We start from the raw sequence: 24,604 nt of genomic DNA on the forward strand, positions 1-24,604 counted from the left end.
CTGAAGGATCACGTGACACTAATGCTAAAAATTCAGCTTTGCATCACAGGAATAAATTACATTTTTCAATATATTCAAATAGAAACCAGTTATTTTAACTTGTAAAAATATTTAACAATATTACCGTTTTTACTGTATTTTTGATCAAATAGATGCAGCCTTGGTGAGAATAAGAGGCATATGCAACATCCATAACCTGACGAATTAAAGAAACGAGCAATCAAAAAAAAAAAGTTTAGAAAGCCTGATGTGAAATTGTTTATATGGCTTTATTTTTGGGGCTCACACTGCTTTACCTTTCTGTTCAACATCGGCAAAGCTTGAAATCACATTCTGACTCATGTGGTCAACAGGTAGCAACAAATGCTCAGCTTTACTGTATTTTTGATCAAATAGATGCAGCCTTGGTGAGAATAAGAGGCATATGCAACATCCATAACCTGACGAATTAAAGAAACGAGCAATCAAAAAAAAAAGTTTAGAAAGCCTGATGTGAAATTGTTTATATGGCTTTATTTTTGGGGCTCACACTGCTTTACCTTTCTGTTCAACATCGGCAAAGCTTGAAATCACATTCTGACTCATGTGGTCAACAGGTAGCAACAAATGCTCTGCGTTTTTATGAAAATATAAGCAAAATGTATTGTGCATCTCTTCCACCGGGGATAGGCAATACATGGCCCGGAGAACTTTAACGTTGTTAACATGGCTCTGAAATATCAACAACATCTACAAGAGAATTTGTGTATTTGGAACACTTCCCGATTCCATTTAGAACTCTAAACGGCGTACATTCCTCAGCCCCGGGCCCATGCTATAGTCTTCAAATGGTGCGTGATGGCTTTCTCTCTCACTCCGTTAATCGTAAAGAAACCTGCAAATCCTGGCAGGCTCATTTACCCAAAAGCCTCACTGTTCTCTATTTACATAAATACGTTGAACCTGCAACACAACAACGTCTGTGATAACATACATTTGCAAGTGAGCAGTGACGGTGAGCGTAAAGTCTGTACGGGAATATTACTTGTACGAGCCCTGAGACACGTCAATGCCTCTATTAATAGTTTAATTACGCATAATATATTACTGAAACTAAAACGTAGCTTTATCAAACAAGAGTACCAGACTTCTCTTTTTAATCCTGTATGCTTGTATACACTGCATAAACTGCATGTATCATTTTTTTTTGTCTTTTGCAGTTTTCCCCACACGTGGCACAAGCGATGCATGTCCCATGCCCCCGACCCCAAATCACAAACACACCCACCCGCCCCGTTTATCATATATATATCAATTTGAATACTTGATGTAGCACTCGCACTCCGCAGAAACAAATATAATAATACTAAAGTGAAATCGTTGCATAGAAAAATCGTCCGCGATCACGAGGCCCAGCCCTCGGACAGACGCATGCGCTTGACAGACGGGCTCTGCCGCTTGTCCGGAGAGGGTCTCAGCAGTCCCATGGGCGAGTGGAAGTCGACGCGGTGCTCCTCGCGGTCGCTGCCCTCGTACGAGCTGCCGCAGCTGCTCAGGCTGTCGACCGGAGAGCGGCCCGCATCCTGCCGCAGCTGACCCTGCTGAGACGCCGGCTGCTGCTGCTGGGGTGGAGGCTGGGCGTAGCCGCCCGGGGCCCGGTCTCGGGGAGGAGACACGGGTTCGGACTTGATGTGCAGGCTCTGATTGGACGGCAGTGAGAGGGTGGAGCTCTGACATAGCGGCGTGCTGGTGCAGTTCCTGCGGCCGGAGAGGAAAGACACAGTTAGAGGCCGAGGAAAATAATGCAACTGCAAAGATTGATGAATTTCCAACTATTTCTTAGAGATTAATCCAAACTATTTCTTTTCTAAGGCCCATGTTTTAATGCGCCTTCCACACTTTTCAAACAGTAAAGTCCAGTGAGCTACATTTTTTGGATTTAATCCAAATATTTTTAGGAGAAATTGTATTATCAGCAAAATGATTTAAGTAAATAATGAAATAATAAACTGAAATAGTGAATTTGAGTTTGTATTATATTATATTAGTTTCACATTTTTAATTCAAAATGTTGCATTGTAATAAAAATAAAATCCCATATTCCCAGCAAAACCGAAATGAAAAAATTAACATGGATTTGAGAATGTATATATTATATTATATACTAGTTTGACATTTTATTTAAACATTTTGCAAACCAATTAAAAATAAAAACCCAGATTCCCCACAAAATAAAGTGAAAAGTTGAACTGAAAAAAATTAACATGTATTTGAGATTATATTATATATTAGTTTGACATTTTATTTAAAAATATAATATAATTAACATAAAACCCAAGTTTTCAGCAAAACCATTTAAGTGAAAAGTTAAATTAACATGAAAATTAAGTTGTGAGTCATGAGAATGTATAATGTTCTGCTATATTAGTTCTGCGACATTATTACAATTTTTGCTTTGTAATAAAAATAAAATCTCAGATTCCCAGCAAAACAATTTAAGTGAAAAGCTGAACTGAAAATATGAACATGAATTTAAGATTATTCTTATTTTATATTACATTAGTTTGACATTTTTATTAAAAAATTGAATAAATTAATAACACATTTTGAATTTGAATAAACTACATTATGATATGAGGCACTGCACATGCCCACAGTGATTTTTCTGTGGTTATAGTGAGCGTTACAGCTGATATCCAGAGTGTTTTGGGTGCATGGGTCAGGATCACCCTGCTCACCCTAGATGTCCAAGACCAGAATGCTGCATGTTTTGTGGCCAGCCGGTCATCGAACCCAGATGAAGAGAAGCCGAGCTGTTAAAGCCGCTCAGAGAGGACAGGTCTCCACTGCTGAGAGAATATTCTAGAGAGAAAAGAGAGAAAGATCTCTGTTCAACTCACTGCATATAGACTGCTTTCAATCTTCAAGGTTACTGCAACAGGAAGATGCTCAAAGAACATTTAGTCAATGGCGCCACCTGGTGGTGTATTCAAGACTCTTCAAATAACGGAGCAATATATAAACCGTTCATGTAAAAAAACCACAGTAGTAAAAAAGTAAACAAAATGTACATAATAAAATATAAAATAAAAATCTACACTACGATTCAAAACTTTGGGGTAGTACATTTTTTTCTTCAAAAGTGACATTTATAATGTTACAAAATACTTGTATTTCAGAATTCTGATTCTGTATCTCACAACAAGCAGCAGAACTGTTTTTAACACTGATGATAATAGCAAATCAGCGTATTAAAATTATTTCTGAAGGATCATGTGACACTGAAGACTGGAGTAATGATGCTGAAAATTCAGCTTTGCATCACAGGAATAAAAAATTACATTTGTAAATAAATAACATTTTTTAAAAAACAGTATTAAATTGTAACGATATTTCACAATATTACTGTTTTTACAGCATTAATAAATGCATCCAAACTACTGAACGGTAGTGTATAGTAAAGTAAATATTGTGATTCACTACAAAACTCTGGCATTTGTGAATTATCTGTTTTTATTATATTATATTATATTATATTATATTATATTATATTGTGTTGTATTATCTGAATTGTCCTCAGCTCTTACCTGTACCGTATGAGGTAGAGATGGCTGATGGGTAGCCGCCCATTCCCTGTCCTGGCAGAGTGGGCGTGGCTACAGACACCACTGGTGTGCTCAGAGACTGGGCCAACTGGGAGTTGTTTATTCTCTGGTTCTGTGGGAATGAAATGCGATATTTAAAACAACAGCAACAAAAATTCAATCGGTCTCAGTAAATGTGCAGGTGGTACCCCATCTAACTGCTAAATAGATCATGTGACCAATAACGGGTAATTACCCTCCACCCCGTAATCATCCAACATCCAGCCAAAGTTCCACTGTTGCTATGGGAACCGCTAAAGCAGTCCCCTTGGCAACAGAGGAATGAGACTGTTTTGTGTGCATTTGACATAAGAACTATTAGTTTGTATTTTTGATGGTTAATTGTGTTTCACTGCAATTTTGATACTACTTACCAGCCACATGTCAACATCCTCCGACTGGTGAGCAGTTGAAAAGAATACAATTCTAATTAGTTCTAATAAAATCAAACTTTATTGCATATATACGATGGTCTGAATTGGTTTTATATGGGCAATGCTGGTCATCTGGGTTCAAATCTCAACCTAACTGCAGCTGAACTATACATCCAGTGATGGTATTGGATGTGTTGTAACGCTTGTGTGAACTCACGATGGAGGGCATGGTGTTCTTTGAGCCGGGAGGGATGAGGACGCGCAGGTCGGGCTTGCGGTTGCTCATGGTCATGGTCATGGGCGGAGGAGATTTGGCCTGCATGGTCTTGCTCATGCTCCCCGGAGAGACCAGCAGACCAGGGGAGTTGCGGTGGTTTCCATACCCGTTTCCTGTGGGACAGTCAGAGAGGACGCGTCAGTCTAACACTAGTGACCATACAGAACACATTTATGGCACTATACCATGTCAAAGCAATTTCACATTTCACAAATACTATATAGAACTTAATGGAGATTTATGGAAATGTATTTGATTTCTTTTTCATAAATGATGAAGTAGAGAAAATAAAAACAAATAAACATAAAGCTTTAGGTGTCAACAAATCATGTCTCTACATTTGCATAATTTACAATTTACCCACATAAATGTAATCTTCACCCAATATTTTGGGTGGAAATAACAGATTACAAACACAGATTAACAATTTTTTTTGCATTGCTTACTAATTTGGTAAATAAATATGCATAATACAGTATATAAAATAAATTTTGAAAGAAATTAATTTGTTAATTAAAATAACCTTTATTTAAAGGTCCAATTCTTGCTATTAACAAACCATTTACTACAACTTTTGCCTCAAACTCCTAATTTGCTGCTTATTAATAATTAGTAAGGTAGTTGTTAAATTTAGGTATTGGGTAGGATTAGGGATGTAAAATATGGTCATGCAGAATATGTGCTTTATAAATGCTACTAAACAGCCAATATGCTAATAATATGCATGCTAATAAGCAACTAGATAATAGAGAGAACTGATCGCTATACTAAAGTGTTCCCATTAATTTTAATTAGCAAGGAAGCATAAAAAGTGAGAGTAAAGACATTTATAATGCAAAAGATTTCAATTCCAAATAAACGTTGTTATTTATAACAAAAAATAATAATAATAGTAATAATAATGACTATTATTATTATTATTACTACTACTTATCTGCATTATTTACATTTCTGTATAATAATAAAGCTAAAAAATGTTTACAATAATTGTAAATGTTATTATATACATATATATATATTATATATATATATATATATATATATAGATTAAAATTGAACTTTAGAAGATTCCACTTCTGTGGTGTTATTAAGCACATCTTTAAAAAGAATCAGAAAGAGCTTTTGAACTACTACTTGTTTGAAGAGATCATAAAAAAATGTCACTTGAACCTTAAAATGACTTGGTGGATCTGACAGCTGTCACAGTTTTTGATAAATCTGTCTAAAACATTGAAAAAAATAATAATAATAATGTCACGTTATTGTATCGGTGGTTGTCTTCAAGATATTTTACCTTTTCATATTTTATGTTTCCACATGCTTTCTAAGAAGCCTGCTACAATATTAGCTCTGTGGTCTTTTTCAAGACGCTGTCACGAAATTGTTGCCATCTGTCACAGTAACACCACAGAACTGTCTTACGGATAACGATTGGAAAAAAAAAACATTATGGAAGAAAAAAAATGTCAAATGTTGGCAAACGTACAACAGCGCTTTCACTTGAACATTTTCTCAGATGTTTACAACAGTTAACAAAGAATCACTTTTAGATGTTTCGGTAGAGACTTGCATATGGGAGAAAGAAAGTTGTTAAGACGATTTAGACTTCTAGTTTTCAACATTTGCTTTTCATTATGGTCTGTCTGAGTTTTCTGCACGAAACCAGTGCTGGTGTTGACAGCCAGTGAGTTGTGACAATGTGCAAAGTCCATTTTCTGTGAGCTTCGCTAAAACTCTTTCATGCATGCGTTGGCTCAAATGTTAACGGCTTTTAATCTTTTTCACTAACAAACGGTACATCATTGAGACTTTTTTGGACCTTTTTGTGGTGGAATCAGAGCCTCGAATCTCGACGTTCTATGAATCCGTTGCGTTGTGTTTCCTCTCACCTAACGAAGGTGTTGACGGCTTCATCATATTAGAATTCACCGTAGGATGTTTTTTATGAAACGCTTCTTTTAAATATACTATTTAAGACCCTTCACCGCGACATCCTACAGCGGCGCGCTGGGTAAATATCCGGGGAGGAACTAGCCGAGCAAAAGGAAGCTTTGAATCAAACCGAGTGGCTCCGTCTGTCTGTTGAGACAGAAAACACACACATATGGTAAATACACACGACTCTTACCAGCGCTGGTGCCCACTCCGCTGCTGAGGTCTGGACCCATAAGGCCACCTGAGGATAGGACAGAGAAGACATTAAACAAGACTAACACTCAAAACACGTACGCCACGCCTGACTGACGCCTCCTTCCTGCGGCCAGACGGGCCGCTCGAGATATATGTACGAGAGCCAGTGTGAAAAAACCCATCTCTAAGTCTATCCGAACCCACAAACCCCTGTTCAGCCCTATGGAGAAGATGCCACCGTCCAAGAAAAACCTTTGAAAAGTCTGCGCGGTTTCAGACGTCGCGGTCCCTGCCAAGACTCATATTTAGTTTTGCTCCTGTAATACAGAGCAAATTGTTCCAGGAGGGCCAAGGATAATGACAGGACAGCCGCTGCGGTCAGAAGGACTCTGACCAGAGCACAAAATAGATCTTTTAGACAATAATAACAAGCCCACAGATGGATTACGCTTCCCACACGTATGTCACCACAGACTGTCTTTTTCTACCACTTTGTTCATTTTTCTTCCCATTGCTTCCTCTTTCTATATACATTCTAAACACACATATCTGGATGTTCCTTTTGGCCCCTGTGGACTTTTTGAAATGAAACACTGCTAAGACTTTTCACACTGTCACACTTGTCTACAAGATCCAAAGATGTATACATGCATCACAAGAAAATACAGTTTTATTTTATTTGATTATTTAGTTATTTAATTTAATTTAATTTAATTTTATTTTATTTTTTATCCCTGAAGCCAATGTCATTTCCAAATGTTTTTGGAATAAAATTACCTTTTTTTTCATATATTTAATTTAAATCATATTAGTTATACTTCCATTTATATATCGCATGATTGTGTGTAATTGTCAACACTTTTTTGTTGCTTGTTTTTACAAACTGACAGACAAGTCCTTCGGTTTCTTTGGTAGTTCTTCTGTTTTTTTAGGTAGACAAGTACACAAATGTTTGATAAAATGTTATTAGTTGAAAAATGGTTGTTTGCGGTCACAATTTGTATAAAAATCAGTATAAATAATTTTTACATAATGTTTTCACTTTTTGTTTAGACTGTTGTAGTTAAATAAACATAATAAAATTGAACTAACTGAATACGTTTAATAAATGATTTAATGAATAATTCATTTTTAATTACATTTAAAATATACATAATAGATTTTTTTTTATAAAATTACACTTCATTTAAATTAAAATTTTCATTCTTAAATATTTTTAATAGTTAAAAAAAAATTTAAAATAGAAAAAATAAAATACCTATATATATATGTATATATATTAAAAAAAAAAATTTTTTTTTGGGATGGATTTCTACATTTTAAGATTGAAAAGGTGGTTCTGGTAAAACATAAAAGGAATAAAAGCAAAAGATTTTTGATGAAAGCAAAATTCAAATACCAAAAATAAAAAAATCTAAAATCTTTATGTTTTTATAAAAATCAGTCCTTGTGACAGTTGAAGAAACACCCATACACATGTGCTCAGAGTACGGATAATGTGTTTTGATAAATCCTAAGCTGACCAAACTTCCTCTCGATGAAGCCTAGACCACAAACACAGACCTTTCAAAAGTCAGAACGGGAGTTAAAAGGAAAATATGGTCATCTTTATTTGCCCGCTGAAAACCGGGAGTTCCTTTACAATCAGCCAAAACTCCCACTTTTTTTCGGCTCTGGGACAGCCTCAGGAGTTCTGCTGAGTACACAGTGTTTATATTACAGGCCTGGCCCGGCACAGCTGAATATGGCTGAAAGAAATATTTGAGCGCATGTAATGATCTGTATGCGGTGTTTGAATACATGCGAGGCGTGCTTTCAGTGGAGCTATTGGTGGTCCTCTCTAATGATGTCAAGAAAGCGTGGAAATGAACATTATTTGAAACCATACCAGGAGTCCCTGGCAAAGTGGAGAGCCCGGTGCGGGTCAGTACCTGTGTTGCCTGCACTCGGGGGCCGGTGGGTCACTCCAGGGGACATGCTGTTCCTCTGGAGGGAGGGGTGGGCCAGCGGCAGCATGTTGGGGTTGCCCAGAGACGCTCCCGGGTGGCTGTAGATCAGGCTGTTGGGGTTGCTCACAGGGACTGAGATGGGCATGTCATAATTAGACTGGGGGATGGCCTATAAAACAAAAGGCATGGAAATCAATCATCATTAAATTATTGAAAAATATATAAATATAGTATGTAAATGGAAAAGAAAAATCTTGGATGTAGTGTATTATCAGCCAGGTCAATTAATCTGCTAATAATGGACTATTTTGAGATTCCAGCTTGGTTCAACCACCGGTTTGACATCTGAAAAGTTGACGACACTTACACACAGTCTCTGCCTGCTGATCATCAGGTCAATGTCTTCGTTGATTTTACGATATTTGTCCTCAGATTCTGGACTGTGGCCTGAATCTTCAGCATCAATATCAGGACTGTCACAGCCGTTTAGACCCTTCTTCCTCAGAGTCTGAAACAAATACACAAAACTATTTAAATATTGTAAAAAATACTTAAAAATATATATATATATTTCTATAGATTACACCCAAGACAGATCGAGACAGAAACTTGTTCACAGATGAAAAAGGAAAAGGCATTTTCTGGGTTTAAATGAAATATAATAGTACAAAAATGCAATAAAAATAAATAAACAAATCTAAACAAAAAATAAAGCATTACATTTTTTTTACAAATATATATATACAGTGTGTGTGTGTTTATTCTTTATAATGTAGAATAGCACAGGAAATTTAAACAAAAAAGTGTCAAAAATCACACACACACACACACACACACACACACACACACATATAGCTCTATCAACAGTATCTGTTGCTTAATATATAAATATATAATATATTTTTTCTACATTTATTTTCTGTATTAATCGACAACATGCCACAGATGCTGATAAATGACAGATGAAAAAGGAAAAGACATTTTCTGGGATTAAATGAAATCCAACAATACAAAAATGCAATAAAAATAAATTAATAAATAAATACATCTAAACAAAAAATAACGAATTAAACATTAAAAATAAAGCATTAAAAACACAAAATTATTTTCCGTAGTAACTGACAACATGCCACAGATGCTGTTAAATGAGCTCATCTTGTATTCAACCACAAATATCCCTTTAGGACTGGAGCAATTTCCTGTTTGACCACACGAGGGCTATATTTGAAAACAAATAAAGCTTTTCCTGCCTGTGAAACCTGAGCCTTTGATTCCTCAGAAGAGCCTAATCCTTTCATCTGAAGCCTTTGAGAGTCTAGGTTGACTTAAAACGGAATAAAAATGTACATTATTCGCTCTGCTGTCATTAGCGGAGCTACTATGCAAAACAACACTATTACTATTATTCATACTAAAAGCTAAAAGTTTGATCTTACGTTTTGTATGGCCATGTCAGAATAATAAACCTTTTTGTGTACTGTACTGTCCATGTTTTTGTGAGTTAAATTCAAGGTAAAAGCTGATCTAAAGTGAAATACAGTAATGCAGCTTGGCTTTTTCTTTCTGCCTGATCTCAGCGTTTCGCTCGTCGGCAAGCAGCCACATCGCTGGACCACAGCAATTCCACTCATTCAAGACATCTCCACCTGCCAGGGCCCTTGCACCTGTCCAACAAATCTCCTCGGCTCAAGGGGAAGGGGCGGAGCCGGGGCCACAGCCAATCACGGCCTCGAACCCCAGGGATGGCCGTAGAAGGCTATTTTTTGCCCCAGTGCCACCCAGCAGCGTCCCAGCAACCCTACACCAGCCATCCCCCCAATCACACCGCCAGCTCACAGTCCGACCCGGCTCGGTGCTTTTAGCAACACGGCTGGATCCCAAAGTCTGACATCAGCAGACTAAACACAGACCGCTCCAGACCAACAGGGGGAGGGTCGTGCTCAGCCGAGCATTCCTTTTCAGTTCATCACACACCAAAGACAGGACAACGACGAGAGCGTGACACAACTTTAAGATGACAGCGAGATTAAATGAAAAGTGAAGACCTTTGCTTATAAATGATAGTTCACCCAGAAAATCATATCCTGTCATTTAATCACCTTCATGTCACAAAAGAAGACTTTTAAGAACCAAAAAACATTGGTCACCATTGGCTTTCATTCTATGGAACAGCATTGTTTTAGTAATATTTATATACTATTATGATTTTTATTAATATTTTCGATTGTTTAATTTTTAGTCATTTTGTCATGTGCTTTTGACATCATTCATGCCACAGAAGAATTTTTCATTTTTCAGAACCACAAAATACTGATCACCATTGACTTTCATTTTATGTAACTTGTTTTAGGCCTATTATTTATATACTATTATTGTTTTTATTAATGGTCTCAAATCATTTTTTCGATTGTTTCATTTTTATGAACTTTGTCATGCACTTTTGAGATCATTCACGTCACAAAAGAATATATTTTTAAGAACTAAAAAACATTGGTCATCATTGACTTTCATTGTATGAAACAGTGTTGTTTTGGTATTATTTATATACTATTATATTTTCAGATTTTTAAAAAATATTTGTAGTAATTATTTCAGTTTAGTTCAATTTTAGTTTTTATTTATTTCCAGTTAGATTTGTTTTCTTAAACTTAATTCCAAAATTATTTCAGTTCGTTTTAGTTCATTTCTAATTTTCATTTATAGTAGTTTAGGTTTTTATTACATTTTATTGCAATTCTATTTTATTTTATTGTATTTCATCTTTATTTCAATTAACAAACCTTTTTTAAATAATCTCCTGGTACAGACAAAAAAAAAATCTTTTGTGTTCTGCAGATAAAAAAACAAACTAAAACAGGTTTGAAATGGCAGGGTAAATAAATGATGAATGAACTGTCATTTTATTAATGAACTAATCCCTTGAAGTCAGATTTTTCACCTTGGAAAAGGACTTCGTCTTCTCAAAAAGATCTCCACACAACGTCTCAAAATATGCTCATATTTTTACAAATAAATCCGAGATCTCAGTATGAACTCAAACATTTCTCACAAAACAATTTCTCCCAAGACCAAATTTTCTGGCATATGCTATCGAGATTCATTTTATAGCTCAATATTCTTACCGTATGCCAACTCTTGATTCATGTATGCATATTTTAACTTCTAAAAATTACTTTAGGACAAACATCCCAGACAAAGTTAATTCTTAGATCCAAGACAGTCTACATGAGTATGTGAACCAAAACGCATAAGTTTTGTTGTGTCACAAAACAACAAAGTGAGATTCCAGTTGCATTTCATTGCGTTCCATTGCCAGCTGTCATATAAATATCTCATTTTCTCCAAAGGACTTGTAGGAAAACCATATGAGAGCTGATTGATGCGCTATGAGAGAGAGACCTCTGAGCACTTTTTACAATACATTGGCCACCTATAAAAAGTTTCTTGCATTACTTTGCAACAAGTTTAAGAAAAATGCATTCAGCTATGACTAAAGTTGAAGTGAGCTGTCGTGAGGGTGGAGAGGAGAAGAAAGGAGAGGAGAGAGACAGCCATCAGCGCCTCCTTCTGCTCCTAGTCTTGTCAACTCTATGGAGACTTGCTCCTAATTAAACCAGCGCTGCATCGCTCTCCCACATGACAAAGACAGCCCCAGCATGTCCGCATGTAGACATGGCGTCCTATATAGCGTGCTAGCCGGTAACCTTCAGCGGAGAAATGATGTTGTACGTGCAGTAGCAGGTGGTACCGTGTGGAGACAGCTGACTGATGCCGTTTGCTGGCCAGCAGCTGACGGACTGACTGACTGACTGACTGACTGACTGACTGAGGGCATCACGTCACCTTGTACCCTCCTCTGAGGTCCACATGGGTGGTCTCGCCTCACCTCAAACCAGGCTCAAGGACAAAGTCTGAGAAACTGCATTCAAACGGCACACACACCAACCCAGAGGAAAATTATATTACTCATAGTTTGCTCAATCATCACTCGGGAGACTTCATGGAGTTCTCATTCAGATTTCCTTTAAATCTCAACTTTTTGTTGCTGAGGTTTCTCCTCAAAACAATGGAGACAATTGTTGATCTACAGCATGTTTATATTGCTTATTGTTCTTTTTCTTAGCTCAAGAGACTTAATGGAGTTCTTATTTTTATTTAAGGATCAATGCTGTCTCATGTTTCTCATAAAATGTATACATAAAAGGATATATAAAAATATATATTTTGAAATGAGACAACTGACATATATTTGGAACGTATTGCTCAGAGTTTGCTCCTTCATAACTCATAATTCTCAATTATGTTTCATTTAAGTATCAACTTCAACTCAGGTGTTTCTCCTCAAATGCAGGGATTAAAGTTCCGTCGCTACGACGGATTTCCGTCAGTTCATAAAGACAGTCACTTGCTTCATTCCTGAATGATTCAGCCGTTCGAACGAATCAATTGAATGAATGATTCAGTGATAAAATCAGTGACTTGCCGCCACCTGCTGGCGGATTTAGTTTCATTTTTAGCATATAATTTCAGTTATTTAAATCATATTTCTGTATTCAAAATTTTATATTTAAAACATTAATCTCCACATGAATTTATGAATTTAATTGCACTCATGCCACTTCTGAGCCTCATTAAACGTCTGAAAATTTACCTACAAGCCCCTTTTGTGTCCTTCTGTGCCACCTCTGTAGTACAAATTAAGTTATTAATACTAATTTCATATGATTGGTAACTTATTTGTCTTATTCTACTTCTTATTATATTGCAGGGGTTAAAGCAAAAAAAAAATCTTTTGACTGAAAATTTTTCTTCGACCAAACCCCATTCCTCAGCCATACCTGTCACACACCCAGTTTAAGAGCAGTTTTTGTCTTCTTGTAACTAGGAGCGCTTGTCCTCCTAATTAAAAAATTTAGGAGCACTTTCTGATCAATAATCAAAAATTAGCCTTCCTAATACGGGGTGACATTTGACTCCTTAAAGTGACTTACAGGAGTATTTTCTTTTTACCTTTGTAATGGCATCATTTTCATCTATGTCAAATTAAAAAATGTATGTTTATAATATTTTTAAAATGTCTATTTAAAACAATATGTAGAATAAGACAAATAAGCTACCAATCAAATGAAATTAGTATTAATAAATTCATTTGTACTACAGAGGTGGCACAGAAGGACACAAAAGTGGCTTGTAGGTACATTTTCAGACGGTTAATGAGGCTCAGAAGTGGCATGAGTGCAATTAAATTCATAAATTCATGTGGAGATTAATGTTTTAAATAAAATTTTGAATACAGAAATATGATTTAAATAACTGAAATTATACGCTAAAAATGAAACTAAATCCGCCAGCAGGTGGCGGCAAGTCACTGATTTTATCACTGAATCATTCATTCAATTGATTTGTTCGAACGGCTGAATCATTCAGGAATGAAGCAAGTGACTGTCTTTATGAACTGACGGAAATCCGTCGTAGCGACGGAACTTTAATCCCTGTGTCTAACAATCGAAACATTAAAGATATGTCTTTCCTTTAAGGAACATGCACACATGCCAAGATGGCACTGCATTTTGCCCGTCAACAGCAACACAGACCACATCCAAGCCACCCAAAAAAGCAATCAAACTGAGAGCATGTGACCACAAAAAGGCAGCTCGGTTGAAGGAAATGTCGCCTTATTGTCTCACGTGTCAGTAGGGATGTTCGACTAAGAACTTCTTCCACCTCTTCAGACGTGCATGTGTGCATGTGTCATGTTTGCCTGTGTGGAAAGTTGTTGATTTATGCAGTGAGTCACAAAAACTGGCAGCACGACACCATGCACAGACAAGTGCAGCAGCTATCGTAACAGAAACGCATGTTGAAGCGAAAGGAAAAGGCACATTATCAGTTCACAGAAAAAGACCAAATAAGACTCGATTTGTGCTGCCTAAACACTGGTATATCAAGCTCGGTTTATCAAAAGCAGATGGATCGGGGAGGAAAAACGAAAGCTGTACTGATTCCGACCATCAAAGAGGCGGAATCCTATTAGAGTCATACGGGTGAGCCAGCGGGGACGCCCCCGTTCCTGTGGCAGGTCGCATGGCCAATGCGTGGCACTGTCTGGCCCTCCTCCAGGGCTCTTTCCACCAGCTGCTCCGACCACAGCAGCTGGGCAACGTTTGGAAAATGCCACACTGGGGACCTCTGGGTAATTTACCTTCTTTGATGCTCTCAGTACCCTATAATAACGAATCAAAGGCCCTCTCTTTTACTGCCACGAGTTGAGCGCTGCGTGTTTGGTATTAAACACACTTGAGAGCGTAATTACGACAGTAACCGGCCCGGTGGATATCCAATCCGACCACGAGGAAGCAGAAGAGTGTCCCGAAACCAAGTTGGGCTCGAAAAAAGCGAATGTCCTGTGCTCCCTGGTGTTCTTGGGTGGTTTGATTGTCAGCTCTCGGAAAACGACACCTCCCGACTTCTTTGCAGCTGACGTGAGGCAAGAATTCCTCACCATAATCATTCCAGGGGTCAAGCAGGTCCACGTTTATGAATTTGAATTAATTCCCTCTGGGGCCTTCCTGTAAATAATCGCACATTATCACACACAAGCATGTCATCTCTTTACATTTGTTGTCATCTGACCTCTCAGAAGCCTTGTTTTTCCATTGCAGCATCTATAGAGGACAGTATGCTTATTCATGTTCAATTATTACTGATCAAGTCCTTTTGAACACAAAGCCTTTCACTGTAGCCCAATAATGGGCTCTTGTGGGCCCCAATTATTCACAGTCACCAGACTGAACTGTATTTGACACGTTGCATGCCACAGTAACGGCCGACCTTACGCTCTACGATCAGTTGCAACACCAGTGAGAAATAAAGCATTCCTCCCTCGCCGTCGATTAACAGCTTTTGTCTCTGGAACTCCTTATCAAGGGTAGCCCATCTGGAAATGGGCTTCAAAAACTTTATTGTTACCAGCTAACAATTAGCACTCTCAGAAAGAATAGAGTCTTGGTAAAAGCGAAGCATTTTGTGCTGCGCTGGCTCGCCGCTGGGTCTTGGAAAACCTGACTCACGCAACAAGGTTCAGATTAATCGTGGAATGTAAAACCGCCCTCTGATGTTGTTCAATCGAGGATGAAGAAAACAGCGCAGTAAATACTGCGTTTCAAACTCTAAGCATGAGCGGATCAGAACAATGACCCAAATGTGGGCTGAGGTCACTGCACGCTCGAATTTCACACCGTTTTCAAGTTTACATAGCTGAACAGATGGCAGATATGAGCCGACAGAAACAGTCTGCAGAGTGCAGAGGAGCATGCCACGAGAAGTCACGTAATCAAAAGAACTCTTCCTTTCCTCTCTTAAACGTGTGAAAACTGCATCCTAACAAGTTTGATTTAAGCTTTATTGAAGTACGCCGCCGTCTGTGGTCAGTTTTTCTTGGAGGGAAAATGGAGTGGGGGGAAAAAAACAAGTGTGGCTGTCTTCTCTCTCTCTCTCTCTCCAGCACTCCATGCCTATTCTTCTCCATTTTCCTTGGCACGACTGCCGGGCCGGAGCTATTTTTAGCTGTGCTGCTTTCTATTTTTAGAAAACTACCGGTTTTCAGGCATTTAATGGGAAAGGACCACATAAAAACACAAAGGGTTGGAACGGGGAGGAGGTCTGGCACACAAGTTGGGCGTCTGCTCTTTATTTCCAACGCTATGAGAACTTCAGCTGCTCTCTGCCCAGGACAGAGGACGGAAAAGAGGCAGAGGGGTAAAGAATGTGAAAGACCTCCATCTTATAAATAACCACGAGTCTCAGGCCAAAAGCGCAAAATACAACACGTTGTTACTAAGTGAAGCAGTAAACTCATGTTAACCCGTTTGTGCAAAAGGTGGGGTGAAGGAATGCAAAACAAAGACGTCTCTCTTTTGGTGAAATTCCTGAAGGGATGAGAGTGGCACTGATTTCTTTTGGGGGAAAAAAAAAAAAAAATTGATTTATTTGTAATCTTAAATACTACAAATGCAGATCAGATCAAAAACTGTCTGTAACAGCAAAATGGTCTAGTTCCTGGCATCCTCTTGATGTTGTCACTGCAATGTGACAGTGTTAACACAGCCCAGCAAATCTGATTCACGGATTTAATCTGTCAATCGTCATCAAGGTTCAACGGAAGATCAAGAGCCATCATGTGTGCATGCAACCAGCACCTCCGAATACACAAGGGAACTGTTGCCGCAGCAAACAATCCCATCAAAACACTTCTAAACATAAATAGATTAATCGTGGAATGTAAAACCGCCCTCTGATGTTGTTCAATCGAGGATGAAGAAAACAGCGCAGTAAATACTGCGTTTCAAACTCTAAGCATGAGCGGATCAGAACAATGACCCAAATGTGGGCTGAGGTCACTGCACGCTCGAATTTCACACCGTTTTCAAGTTTACATAGCTGAACAGATGGCAGATATGAGCCGACAGAAACAGTCTGCAGAGTGCAGAGGAGCATGCCACGAGAAGTCACGTAATCAAAAGAACTCTTCCTTTCCTCTCTTAAACGTGTGAAAACTGCATCCTAACAAGTTTGATTTAAGCTTTATTGAAGTACGCCGCCGTCTGTGGTCAGTTTTTCTTGGAGGGAAAATGGAGTGGGGGGAAAAAAACAAGTGTGGCTGTCTTCTCTCTCTCTCTCTCTCCAGCACTCCATGCCTATTCTTCTCCATTTTCCTTGGCACGACTGCCGGGCCGGAGCTATTTTTAGCTGTGCTGCTTTCTATTTTTAGAAAACTACCGGTTTTCAGGCATTTAATGGGAAAGGACCACATAAAAACACAAAGGGTTGGAACGGGGAGGAGGTCTGGCACACAAGTTGGGCGTCTGCTCTTTATTTCCAACGCTATGAGAACTTCAGCTGCTCTCTGCCCAGGACAGAGGACGGAAAAGAGGCAGAGGGGTAAAGAATGTGAAAGACCTCCATCTTATAAATAACCACGAGTCTCAGGCCAAAAGCGCAAAATACAACACGTTGTTACTAAGTGAAGCAGTAAACTCATGTTAACCCGTTTGTGCAAAAGGTGGGGTGAAGGAATGCAAAACAAAGACGTCTCTCTTTTGGTGAAATTCCTGAAGGGATGAGAGTGGCACTGATTTCTTTTGGGGGAAAAAAAAAAAAAAATTGATTTATTTGTAATCTTAAATACTACAAATGCAGATCAGATCAAAAACTGTCTGTAACAGCAAAATGGTCTAGTTCCTGGCATCCTCTTGATGTTGTCACTGCAATGTGACAGTGTTAACACAGCCCAGCAAATCTGATTCACGGATTTAATCTGTCAATCGTCATCAAGGTTCAACGGAAGATCAAGAGCCATCATGTGTGCATGCAACCAGCACCTCCGAATACACAAGGGAACTGTTGCCGCAGCAAACAATCCCATCAAAACACTTCTAAACATAAATCTAGCCAAAGACGTAACAAACTGCACAATGGAATGTGAAGCAATGACTTTAAGGCAAACCTTCTCACATGGAGAACAGTGAGTGAACTGGAAATGGGGAACAAAATGATAAGAATGCATTGGCATGCAACTACATGAAGACAAATTATCTAAATTAGGAGAGTAGAAAAAACGTTTGAGGCAAATGTGCCTGAAACGGAGCCAGTTTACAAAAGTGGGTTGACGATGTTTTCTTCGTTACATTTGAAATCAGATCGATGTGCCAAGCGCTGGAGGCATGTTTTCTCAGAGGTTTGTGTGGGTGAAATTGGAGGAGGGGAAGGTTGTCACCTCCAGTGCCTTCCAGCACAAGACCAAACACAAGAGGTCAACTACCATACGCAGAGAGCTTTGCTCAATCTCATTAGCTGGCCATGTAGTCATTAACAACGCGACCTTAGGAAATAATTAACATTTTCCTTCCTTTGCGCCAACGGTCTCGTTGACAATTCTCAGTAGAGAGGAAATCTAAAGGTGTGGGGTCTGGAAAGCGTGCATTTCGGGGTGACGACATGGGGTTATAGTCCACGCTGTCAGTTTTTAGGATTAAAAGGAGCATTTTCAGATTACACTAATCGAGGAAATGGGATTATTCCGGCTCCTTACTGGCTTGGCAGGGTGTCCGTGAGATTTGCCTCGTGGAGACTTGATGTTTCTCCTCTCATGAGGCAAGCCATGCTGTTTTCCCTCTCAGCCTCATAAAAAAACCCAACTAAGTCTGACCCCAGGGCTTTGCTTGTAATGCATGTGTCAACGTTGCAAATGGCCTGTCGAACGATGTTACACTAGACTGAACAGTCAAAGTATAATAATAGAGTTTGAATTCGCAGCTTGTTATGTGCAAGTGAAGTGAGTTGCGAAACAATAAACGGATCATGCTCGAATGCACAAATATAAAGAGATCCCTCACCACAATTGAGCTCCTAAAAACGCCCCTTTCAGCATCCACACTGTTATTCCTCATCCTTATTGCGTGTTTTTCTGTATCCCTTACTTAGTTAGTAAGAGGAGAGAGTTTGTTTGTGTGGCACCACCAGGCCTCTACACAAATCAATCGGGTGTTTTTACTGGAAAAGGGACTTTTCCAGGGGAAATATTTTTCCCACTGCTCCCAGTGGGAGCGCCATGGCCTTGCCTCATGCATGTGGGGTGGGAACCTTCAAGTTCTCTCTTCCCAAAGTCAGTCTTGACAGGTGGTTTGGAAGAGCTGAGAGCAGTTTCGCAGTTGCTTTTTGGTCTTTCGGTGGCGATTTCAGCAGAAGACGCTGAAGTCTTAGATTAGAGGACGAGGAAATCCTTATCTAAAGTTACCCACGCTTCCCCCGTGACCTTTTCAGGAGCTCACATGTCACAAAAGGTGCCGGTGATGAGCAAGCATGATCATAAGTCTCTGTGCAGAACACCTGGCTTGGACAGTGGCACCTGCCGTGTCCTCTTAAACCGGTTGCGTAATGTGGTCCTGACGAGATACAGTAAAGTCCTCGTCCCTGTCCTTTAGCCTGATCTGTTCTTATAGAGCACAACGGCATGTGCCAAACGTGTTTTGCAAAGACTATTACAGCATGTTCCCTAACAAATCACCACCAGACACGGGCCAGGTGTCAAATCCTACTACTCTACCAAAACGAACCCTACCTGATCTCTCGGTGAGGCATCTGATTCAAATTCCCTGAATTTATCTGTCAAAAACATTGTGCTTATTGTCAAAGGGAACTCACCTCCACGATGTCCGAATTAGTCCGACTCTCATGGGGTTCATTGTACTCAGTGTATTTAAGCAGAACTTTGTCCATGTCGGTGCTGGCGTACTGGAACAGTTTATTAGTGCTGTTGAAGATGATGAGGGCGATCTCACAGTCGCACAGAACGCTCAACTCGTAGGCCTTCTTCATTAGTCCAAACTTCCTCTTTGTAAACGTAACCTGATGAACCAAAGCACAAAGGGAGGGTTAAATTGGGATAGATTTGATACCCCTCATTCAATGACATAGACAAAATGTATTACTTGTTGGACAACGACAGCATAAGGCTTTACATCCTAGGTTGCTGGTTTGTTATCAACCTTGATCACCAGCATTTTAAGTCCTCACCAGGCTTCTTAACTAGCTTATTTACATTAAATTTTTGGCATTTCGCAGCTGCTTTTATTCATAGCGACTTCCACTGCATGGTATACAGTTTATTGGTTCATGCATTCCCAGGGAATCGAACCCATGACCTTTCCATTGTTAACGACATGCTCTTCTGCTTGAGCTAAAGGAAATTCTGTCCAAGAAATGCTCGTAAGATAAATACATAGCTACTACCCACAACTCCATGGCTCCAATTTAGATAAATTTTCTTGTGAACTGATACAATAAAATATGACCTTTATTGACTTGTTCTTCAAATGCATTTGCAATTCTTTTCATTGGCATTTGCATGACTTCAGTAAAATGCCCCATCAAAATTCAACTTATAGCTAGAGTGTACATGGCCCCATCCGTCCAAAACCAAATTGTTTGACAGGGTATTCTGGTTAAAGAGCTATCAGAGCTCTGCGTGCCATGCTAAATTTAGACTGGGGAGTTCAAGGTGAAATTCTGCCCAGCACGCTTCACAAATTGACAGCCCTTGGTGGCAGGGTTCATAGGATTGCTTTGGCTAATGATGACCCAGCATCACCTAGGCACGCCGGCAGCGTTGCGCACGTTCCATTTGGAAAGGACAATTTCCCAAAGACATCGTTTAAACCCTCACAGAACACACTCTCCATCTATGATGAGATGGCAATGAAATTCAGTGAGAAACAGCCGCACAAAATCCGAAGAACTCTCTTGGGCATCTGCCTGAAATATTCAAACTCTGGATTATTAAATTCTGGCATCAAAATGAGATAGAAAGGAAATGTTATTGCTAAGAGTTGGCTTTTAGCTTCGGAGACTTAATGGAGTTCTCAGATAGGTCTCAATAAAGCAGCAGATATTTCTCCAGAGGAAGAATTAATGAATTGAAACGACTGAAAAGACAAATCCCCAAATACAGTAAAAGTGTATTGCTCAGAGGTTGCTCTTTCATAACTCAAGTTTTCAATTATGTCTCAGTGAAGTATCAATTTTCACAAATTTTTATCTTAAAATGCAATAAAACAATGGATGCAAATGGGTTGTTGACATGGCACATAAATGCATTGCTCAGAAGTTTATTTTTCATAACTCAACAGACTTATTGGAATTCTCAATTATGTCTCATTTAAGTATTACTTCTCATTTACCTATATGCTTAGCAAGTTCTATATTTCATCACTTCATGCATTCCTGGGAATCGAACCCATGACTTTGGCGTTGCCAGCGCCATGCTTTACAGATTGAGCCAGAGCTATTTGTTAAAATGTACATGCATAAAATTTACATGCAATAAACATGCAAGTGAAGCTCTAATCTACATGGTGTTGGTGGTGTTTGTGTGTCGCTGATCCCTGTGCGTGAGTTCGGACGTCATGCTCTCTGTCACAAACAAACTCCAGCAGGGTGATCTTCTCACTCCTACCGCTCAGCACGCTGATGCTCTCACCTCCACATGATTTAGATTATGCTCACACTCACACACACATGCACCGGGAGCGACAGATGTCTTACACATGCTCACTGAGACGCCCCCACACACATACGGGTAAAAAAACGTTCGCCTTTCGCGCGCTGCGTGCGTTTACTGCCAAGTTCAGCCTGTCTTGATTTACCTTAGATGTCTGAGTCACAAAGACTTTTCTTCTTTTTTTTTTTACATTTTTCTACATGCTAAACTGCACTTTGAGGCTGCAGCTAACTTTACACGACCGTGGTTCCTTTATGCTCACACTCACACTCACATGCACCGGGAGCGACAGATGTCTTACACATGCTCACTGAGACGCCCCCACACACATACGGGTAAAAAAACGTTCGCCTTTCGCGCGCTGCGTGCGTTTACTGCCAAGTTCAGCCTGTCTTGATTTACCTTAGATGTCTGAGTCACAAAGACTTTTCTTCTTTTTTTTTTTACATTTTTCTACATGCTAAACTGCACTTTGAGGCTGCAGCTAACTTTACACGACCGTGGTTCCTCGTAAAGATGCATGCAAGTTTATTTGACTTGAGTTAAGACATCTCAGACAGAACATCCATGGAGAACTTCACCACCACAACACGGGAAAGGGTGGGCGCTGAGAGGGGGTTAATCGTGCCACTGCACTGTGGGTCAGGAAGCACATTTGAGCGCATTTCCTGTCATAACAGGAAGGGTCCAATGGCTTCCCCTCTACAATGGCTTTGCCTCGGCTTCCGGCCCTATGCTGGTCATTGAACAGCCCCTCAGGCTGAACACTTAACCTTTCTTCTAAGTGCAAAACCTCTGTGAAAAATGCACAATAATTTAAAAGGTTCTTGAATGGAGGCTCTTAATTGTACTTTTTTATAGCTATTATAGCTATATCTTGAGTTGACCAAAGATCTTGATGTTACATTATAGGTCCTTCAGATGACCTTTTTGTTTTTGGCGTTGTTTTTTTTAAGAATTAATACTTTTATTTAGCAAAGATGCATTAAATTGACCATAGGTGACAATAAAGACATTTCTAATGTTACAAAATATTTATATTTTGAAAAAAATGCTCGTTTGAATTTTCCATTCACCAAAGAATCCTAAAAAATGTATCACGTTTCCACAAATATATTCCACAATTTTCAACACTGATAATAAGAAATGTTTCTTGAGCTCAAATTAGCATATTAGAATGATTTCTGAAAGATCATGTGACGCTGAAGACTGGAGTAATGATGCTGAAAATTCAGTTTTGCATCACAGGAACAAATTACATTTTAAAATATATTACAATAGAAAACAGTTCTTTCAAATTTTAATATTATTTCACAATATTACTGCTTTTACTGTATTTATGATCAAATAAATGCAGCCTTTGTGAGCATAACAGACTTCTTCCAAAAACATCAACCCCAAATTTTTGAATGGTACTGTAAATGGACGTTTTTATTTTTAGGTCATTAAATTAAACGTTTTAAACTACCATCCAGAAATGACTTTTCAATTCCAATTCAGTTCCTAAATTTGAATTAAGGTACCAAACAGGAGGCAGAATTAAAATTTGAATGTCAGTAGAATTAAAACTGAAATTCAAGGAAATTTATATACTTGTAATTCTGTAAAGGCAAGTTTTGTTAAAAGTTTAAAGATCAAAAACTCTAAAACTTCATCACGTATTAAATTTCTTTGAACTGCAAGTCAGTAAATTCACCTTCCCGTCACTCCAGTTCAAATTCCAACAAGAGTTTAACTGAGTTCATCCTGACTGAAACCTGAAGACGGTGAGTTCAATTCTCATGGATACTTGACGGTTATTAGCTCATTAAGAGCCAGCACTCTGGTGGTATGACCTGCAGCTATCAGCGTTAGCCAAGAAATTGAACAGTTCTCGCTCCAAATCATGATTTCATGTTTGGCCCTGCGCTAGAGTTCCTGCACAACACATGCCCAGATTTATAAACGGTAAATATAAATCTAAAAAAAAGCTGCAGAAACCTAATTTACGAAGTTCTGAATTAAATAAACCATGTAAACCCATGCCACAAAGTCACAACATCAGGCGTGACAGGGAAAAGCTGGTTTGATCAGGAAGGTAAGAGGCTGATGTGTTTCCTAAGTGTTGTCAGATGTGGCTTCTGATCCTGCCCGTCTAATAGCCCGGGTGAATAATAGTTTGGAAAACGCTAGTTGTGGTGAATGACACACCCGCTGGTAGAGGCACGGTTTCTTCTCCGTTACAAACCTCAATTATTCAGACTCTCCACATCATATCCTCTAAGGCAGAGGCAATGCATTTAATATCGCAATTAAAAACAGCAATTATGATGATTTAGGACAATCATATTTCACATTCACACACAAACACACAACACACATGTGCAAAAACGAAAGCAGCCAGACCAAAGTGAGAATCCAGCTTGTGAGTGTCTTGTGACGCTGTCATCAGAAGCTGCTGGCACTTCCTTAAGTGATACATATGGTTGGTGTGTATGTGTGTGTGTGTGTGTGTGTGTGTGTGTGTGAGAGAGAAGATATGTCCTTAAGACTTATTGCATTTCTGTGAAGTGAGTGCCTCATCTCCATTCTTTCCGTTTTCCGTTCATCTCTTTTACCTGTCTGTTGCGTTCGTCCATTATCCGCGCAATCTGAATCTTTTTCCTCCCCATTATTTCGGTCTGGTATTCCTTCCTATTCCAAAAGTACTGTACACACTTGTCTTCCTTCCTCTCTCGCTCTCGCTCCGATCCTCAGCGCAGTCTTTCCTCTTTGCTCGTTCCTCTTATTTCAAAGACTCTGGCATTCGTTCCTGAACAGACAAGACAGAGAAAGAGACACAGATTTTATCAGACAGATGTGTGATATCGCTCATATGCTTGAATGTGGGAAAAACAAGGCGCGTCTTGGTTAACAGCATACAAAATCAGGACTTTTTGTAAATCACAACTGATTTATAAAACATGTTTAACATAGCAAAAAAAAAACTTCCTTTAAAATATTATTAATGTTTAAATATTTATACATTTAAAGAGAACATTTATAATATTTAAAAACAATGAACTTTAGAAAATAAAATTCTTTTTTTTTTTAATATATTTTGAATTTAATTTAATTTGACAGATTTTATACTGATTTTATTATTTTTATTTATACATTTTATTATTTAAATACGGATATGGCAGCAAGTTTTAATCAATTCAGTATATATATAT

At 38.7% G+C, this 24,604-nt stretch overlaps 1 protein-coding gene across 1 annotated transcript; it reads right to left on the reverse strand.

The window, feature by feature from the left end:
- Positions 1-1,295: 1,295 nt before the first annotated feature.
- Positions 1,296-24,222, reverse strand: LOC107689483 (myocyte-specific enhancer factor 2C-like). The gene is made up of 10 exons (XM_016487481.1): positions 24,008-24,222; positions 19,556-19,759; positions 8,721-8,861; positions 8,336-8,522; positions 6,403-6,450; positions 4,215-4,387; positions 3,998-4,021; positions 3,567-3,696; positions 2,718-2,841; positions 1,296-1,737 (listed from the first exon to the last, which is right to left on the reverse strand). Exons 1-10 carry the CDS (start codon positions 24,059-24,061, stop codon positions 1,383-1,385), a joined length of 1,440 nt encoding a protein of 479 aa, XP_016342967.1. The 5' UTR covers positions 24,062-24,222; the 3' UTR covers positions 1,296-1,382.
- Between the last annotated feature and the right edge of the window lie 382 nt (positions 24,223-24,604).

The sequence above is a fragment of the Sinocyclocheilus anshuiensis genome, unplaced genomic scaffold (assembly GCF_001515605.1).
Source record: "Sinocyclocheilus anshuiensis isolate Anshui unplaced genomic scaffold, SAMN03320099.WGS_v1.1 scaffold393, whole genome shotgun sequence".
Classification (NCBI taxonomy): domain Eukaryota; kingdom Metazoa; phylum Chordata; class Actinopteri; order Cypriniformes; family Cyprinidae; genus Sinocyclocheilus; species Sinocyclocheilus anshuiensis.

Excerpts from the sequence above, each read along its gene's own strand:
- LOC107689483 (XM_016487481.1), bottom strand. The coding sequence starts at position 24,061 with ATGGGGAGGAAAAAGATTCAGATTGCGCGGATAATGGACGAACGCAAC. Across the intron at positions 8,862-19,555 it reads CTAATTCGGACATCGTGGAG|ACTCTGAGGAAGAAGGGTCT; the intron begins GTGAGTTCCCTT and ends TATTTGTTTCAG. Across the intron at positions 8,523-8,720 it reads TCAGCAGGCAGAGACTGTGT|GCCATCCCCCAGTCTAATTA; the intron begins GTAAGTGTCGTC and ends TTTGTTTTATAG.